The following is a 5,958-nucleotide window of genomic DNA, read 5'->3' as shown; positions in this document are numbered from 1 at the left end:
TGAAACCAAAAGGCCCTTCAGATCCCATGACTTTGGTAAAGCTCATGCCAAGAGCTTCAGCTCCAAAGGGGGTGTCTCCAGCCATTCAAGGGGGTGTGGGCAGCATTTCTAATTGAACCCACAGGGTTCTGTTCCCTACACGGGTTAGTCTGTGGCAGTGGAGTCTGTAATTTCCTCAGTTTCTACTTCAGCCAATAAAACTTTCCAAATGCAGACTGGCAGAGCTCCTCAGAAGTCCCTCCAAAAACTAGGCAGTTCTCTCCAGTTTTACCCTAAATTCCATCATTAAAAGGTTGCACAGTGTGACCTGCCACAACGTTTGCTCAAATAGCTCTTGCTTTGGTGATGAAATGCAAATTCTAGAGAGTGTGGGGGAGAATAGGGGAGCAGAGGAGGAGAGGACAGCTGCTTTAGTTCTTGGGCAGAACAGAATCAATGACTGTCAAAGGACAATGTGCCTTTTCTTGAACAAGTTTCTCTTTATTTGATTTAGAATAAGAAAAATAGAAACTGCCCTGGCAAAAAAGGGCAGAAAACTAGGCCCAAGAAGCTGTAGCAAAACAACAGCCTGCTATATTATGCTCTTCTCTTGCTCCCTGTGTGAAAGAACTGTGCTACTGAAGGGATATTGTGAAAGAAAAATGCTCTCCATTTGAGTTGACTTTTTCCATGGGCTTCCCCACAACAGCCAGTTTTCTAACATCTGCTTCATTTTCCTTTCCCCATTGCAGGCAAATATGTGTTTAGAAACAGAAGACGCCGTCCTTCGGTGAGCGGCAAAGTAATCCTGACATTCCTAGCCTTTCAGAATTGTGCAGCAAACCGTGACCTTCGCTTGTTGCAATCGACTGCCAGCCTTCAAGGCTGAAATAAAGTCTTCTTCGGTGTCTTTGCATCAGCAGAAAAGGCTTCCCTGGCTGTTTTTTATTTTTCTCTTGGAGGCCTTTGAAGTAGATGACAGTGTGGTTTTGCAGACAGAAAGTTTCTTGCTGCTTCTAGCCATGGGGGAACAACAGCAGTTCACAACGATATGCACTGCTATCTAATTAGCCCCCTTGAACTTAGCTGGAGCAACTTAGAATCCCCTTGCTATCAAAGGTTATGATTTCTCCTTAGTACAGCTGGAGAGATAGCTGCATAGAAAGAAGGTTCTAAATGATAAGTAACTCCCTGTTGCTCACACTGCTGTCTGTCCACAGAGGAAACTACCTCGAGCTGACCCTCCTCAGGCTCCTTCTCTTCCTTCACTTTCTGAGGATACAGAGGAGGAAGACAACAATGAAACTCCACCTGTTGTTGCACCAGAGCCTGAACAGCCAAACTCTGTAAGAGCCAGCTTTGCCTAGCACTCTCATTACTGTAATTCAGAGCTGCCTGTTTCAGATCAGACAGCACTTACCCCTCATGGCTGAAAATCCTGAGGGCTGGAGTCCTACCATAACAAAGTGTTTCCTCCCCCCCAGCCACTGACACCTGGAAAATGGGTTCTGAACTTTCAAGTTCAGTCATCGTTTTCCTGGCATTCTGACAGGGACCATGAGTTTCTCTCTGTGTGGCATGAGAGGTAGCCTTGTGCCTGTCAATGGGCAGAAATTTGGTCCGCAGTGTCCGTGCAGCCTCCCTGTCACCGGCGGAGTGAGCGCTCCAAAGGCACAGTTCACAGCCTTGCTGCGTGTGGATACCTCGGAGAAACTGTCCCGTGGAGGTCCCTGGCCTCCTCCACGCACTATTTAAGGGGCTAAATGGGCACTTTAAACTACACCCATAACTTTTACATGACCAAAGTTGGGTGAGAAGAGTCTTACGCAGCTTGGCCATGGCAAGAGAAGGTCGGTCTCTGAGAAGGGCTGGAACTTAATGCCTGTTCCCTAAAGCTTGAAATACTGATGAGAAGGATCTCTGCAAGCCTCCTTTCTGACACAAACTGATTTCTTGTCACAGACCAATACATGCTCTGGAACAAAATCTTCCACTGCCCTGGAAGCTGCTGCACTGGAAGCCGCTGAAAAAGACAACACTCCCACACCTGAGATCACCTACATGAGCACTTCCAGCAGTTCCTGCAGCAGCAACAACTGGCAGCAAGAGACGGTAGAGGAGGACAGCCTAGAGAAACTGAGTATGTCTTCTGCATTTCTTGCCTCATAGGGCAGTGCTAATGTTCCTAGACAACAAACACTTGCCTTGCTACCTGTTCTTTTCTGTCTCCTCAGAATGTTTCTCCCTCTTTCTCCCAGTTTCCTGTCAACGTAACTCTTCAAAGGACTGTAGAAAACCAGTCTTTGTGGAAGCCATCTGGACTACAGATCTGCCTCTCTTCTTCTTCTTCTTGTTATTGTTGTTGTTGTTGTTGTTGCTGTTGTTGTTGTTACCCAACTGACTTCAGCTCACAGCCCCAGGCAGAGGAGCTGCAGTTCTGACCTGCTGGAGGCTGGTATCGTCATCCCGAAGTGATCATCTTTCCTTTGGTTTTTTCAGGGAGCATTGTGAGTGTGGGAGATCCTATGAAGAAGTACGTTGAATGGGAAAAAATTGCCAGCGGGTAAGTCTGATCACGGTTCCTTCCACAAAGGCAGGTATTTTGCTGGTGCAAGGTCAGGCAGGAAGTCAGACAGGCTCCAAGCATGTTCAGACACTGCGTTTAGAACTGTGGTCAGATGGCATCCTCATGGGGAAAACAATGGTCAGTGGTCAGGAGTATAACCACATCGTTTAGAAATGGAAAACAGAGATAAAAAAGAAACTCTCTTTTATAGCAGAAGGAGTAAAACCTAATTCCGTAATAGACCCACTGTCAAGGCAGTTGAGAGGAATATACATCCTGATGATGGCAGATGACCTCAAAGGTGGCTGGGGACTGGTTTCCTTACAGGCTGGAGAAAGCCATTTCTAGATCCTTTCCTCAAATGGCCCCTCACATGTGTTCAGGCTTCTCAGAATGGGGTGTTGCCTGAGATTGGCAGAGACCTTCAAAGGAGGGTTCTGAGAACAAAGCAGTTAGAGGTCGGAGCACTCAGCAAGGCCAAATGGAAAAAGAAGGAAATATATTACTTTCCAGTTTTTGTGGACATGCTCCCCCACCTTAGAGAGGGGTCTGAATTAAATTAATCTGGGCAGTACACTTGAGATTTTTTCCAGCCCTTCATGATGCACCCAAGTTTTCTCTTGGATACCCTGCATGGCACAGGGCTGGTAGGCTGCTCTGCTCTTGGCTGAAGCCTACATGGAGCCAGGTGTTTTAGAAACACTCCAGGCAGCAGACATCTCCTGTCTGGGCTGGCTTTCATTCCTTTCTTCACTGCTGTTTTCTTTCTAGTGCCTTCGGAACAGTCTATGCAGCGACCGACACTGCCACAGGAGGAGAGGTAAGTGTCACCATTCCCAGCAGATTTTGCAGTTCTGAAGTGCTTTCAATTCTGGGGCGAGCTCTGGCTAGATCTTTGGGTCCCCAGCACATCTTTCCTGCAAAGGCTGTTCCTCTGAAGCGCAGACTAGTGTCAGCCTACCAAATCCATTTGGGACAGCTCTTTGGGGCTACAGCTTCAGACGTCTGAAATTGCATTTCTGGCTGTCAGCAAATACCTCTGAATCTTCTGGGGAGTTTCTCATCCTCATGCAGTGCTGGGCTTTGGAACTGGGCTTGGATAGAGGTCTAGGAGGGATCAAAAACCCTAAGCCCTGCTCCTAACCTGGAGTATACCCAGAAAACGCCAGAGAGCATGTTCTTTCTTTAACAATCCAGGAAACAATTACAAATCTCCACTGTGTTCAAGAGTGTTCTTTAGAGTTGCCAAATCAAAATTTGGTCTGATCTGGTGCAAGAGACTTCCCAAGTTAATGGTTTTCAATGTCATTTTAGGTGGCCATAAAGCAAGTGTGTCTCCAAAAACAGCTCAAAAAGGAACAAATTGTCGATGAGCTCATTATCATGAGGGACAACAAGCATCCAAATATTGTTAACTATTTAGACAGGTAAGTAGTTCGGGTATGATCATGTGACTGTTCCTTCACAGACTGCAAGCCAAAGGTTAAAAGAAGCCCCTTTGGTCTCTGGCAGAGAAGTCAGCTTTTTAGTATTATTTTTTATCTATTCCTATACAAGGTATGGCAGGAGAGTGCATTTTGTCTGCATTCATCTTTTCTGGCATGCATTGTTTCAAGTCATCCCTATCTTCCTAAAACAACAGCCGGGAAGCTCATTACTTCCAGGTTGATTTTGCTGTTTGTTTGCGGTTTCTTTTTAAGTTAATCATATTTTCTGTCTCTCATGACAACTGATGATAAATCATCATAGAAATTATTTCCCGGCGTTTTTCACTCCCTTGCCATCTGAGACATCTCAGTGTTCACGGATGTGCCTTTCTCACTTAGACTACACAGATTCCAAGGAGTGTATAGCCTAGGAGGAATGTCTCTGCATTTTATTCTGCGTTCATTCCTGAGTCTTCCAAGAACACAAATCAACTTCAGTCTTTTAGGTAGGGTAATTTAGCTAGGCCCCTTCTCCATGCCATTGTTTTCTTCCTTCAGCTACCTGGTTGGAGATAAACTGTGGATAGTGATGGAATACCTAGACGGAGGCTGCTTAAGTGCTCTTGTTAAGGAAGTAAGCATGAGTGAAGGAATGATGGCAGCTGTCTCTCGAGAGGTAAGGGATGCCACTGGTGCTTCCAATTGTTTGGGCAGGCTGGGACTTCTAAACAAGCAGCAAGAACAGGAGTGATTTCATGTTTAGAGCTTTGTTTCCGTGTTGCTTTTCCAATACGGAGAAGAAAGAGCATCTTCAGTGAATGGCCTGCCAGTACAACTCTTGCTGTACCCTCTCTCTTTTTTCTTATTTTATTTACTATTCGCAACTTTGCCAAATCATTTGCCTGGAGCCTGTCCCTACTGCATTCCCTGCCTGTAAGTGCAAACATGCTGGTGGCAGAATTTTATACCAACAGCAAAGAAAAACAGAAACTCATGTGTCACAGTCCTCAGCTGAAAGGCAGAGCATTCCTCCCAAAATGGTGTTGGCATCTGCAAAATTACTAAAATGCTACTTCCAAGTCTGCTCTTCCAGCTGGCAATAAGATCTTGGTCCTGCAGCCTCGCACCCAAAAGCCATCCACTTGATCCCTTCAGGAGAGGGAGTTTCTCTGTTTTGGCAAACCATGATTTACCCTCTGCATGGAGAGAGCCCACGCACTGCAGCAGCAGTCATTTTGTCTCTGTCTGCAGGGGTGTGGCGGGACAACAATTGCCATTTCTCTTTCCAAACCTCCAAAGGGAATGTGCCTTCCCTTAGAAAGTTTACTAGTGAGGAGGCAGCAGCAAGCTCTTCCTCTTGACACCCCCATGGTCTGCCAGTCCTCACCGTTCACCTAGAACTGAAATCTTTAAAGCCATTGCCCTTCTTGGGTGATGAAATTGGGTCATTCATTTTTACTCTCCTGTTTCTTTTTTCTCTCTCAGTGCCTGCAAGCACTGGCGTTCCTCCATTGCCACCAAGTGATCCACAGGGATCTCAAAGGCGATAACATTCTCCTTGGAATGGATGGATCCGTCAAGTTGGGTAGGTGTCCTTGCTCAGCCGTGCTGTTCCCGGCATGCGGCGCATGGGGCTGCTGGACACTGACTGCCAGTTCCCAAAAAGCAATGCCTGTGGCAGTGCAGGGAGCACTGCTACAAGCTGAGAGCACACTTGCAACGTGGAGAGAGGAACAAGGGGTCCTTGGCTACAGCCCTGAGGAAACAGAGCATGGCCGTTTTTCCTGCTACATTCAGCCTCCTCAGGCTTCTAGTGGGCAATTCTTGCACTTGGCTTCATGATTCAGGCTGGCTTTCATGATACTGGCTTTTGTCCTCAGCTGATTTTGGTCTCGCTGCTCGCATCACACTGAGCAGAGCAAACGAAGCTCAGTCGTCGGCACAGCGCATTGGATGGCCCCCGAATATCTCACTAAAGACGAATAC

The 5,958-nt window shown here is 46.7% G+C and overlaps 1 protein-coding gene across 1 annotated transcript; it reads left to right on the top strand.

The window, feature by feature from the left end:
• Window positions 1–1,197: 1,197 nt before the first annotated feature.
• On the top strand, window positions 1,198–5,911 carry LOC113941252 (serine/threonine-protein kinase PAK 1-like; the record flags this gene model as incomplete). The annotated part of the gene is made up of 8 exons (XM_027632407.1): window positions 1,198–1,325; window positions 1,942–2,119; window positions 2,479–2,542; window positions 3,317–3,365; window positions 3,860–3,972; window positions 4,531–4,648; window positions 5,458–5,557; window positions 5,853–5,911. Coding segments are annotated over exons 2-8 (582 nt in total), but the record flags the coding sequence as incomplete, so codon positions are not given.
• Window positions 5,912–5,958: the final 47 nt, after the last annotated feature.

Source organism: Corapipo altera, unplaced genomic scaffold, assembly GCF_003945725.1.
Source record: "Corapipo altera isolate COAL_440 unplaced genomic scaffold, ASM394572v1 61461, whole genome shotgun sequence".
Taxonomy (NCBI): domain Eukaryota; kingdom Metazoa; phylum Chordata; class Aves; order Passeriformes; family Pipridae; genus Corapipo; species Corapipo altera.
The sequence above is the reverse complement of the archived record's forward strand: the minus strand, read 5'-3'. Positions and strand labels throughout refer to the sequence as shown.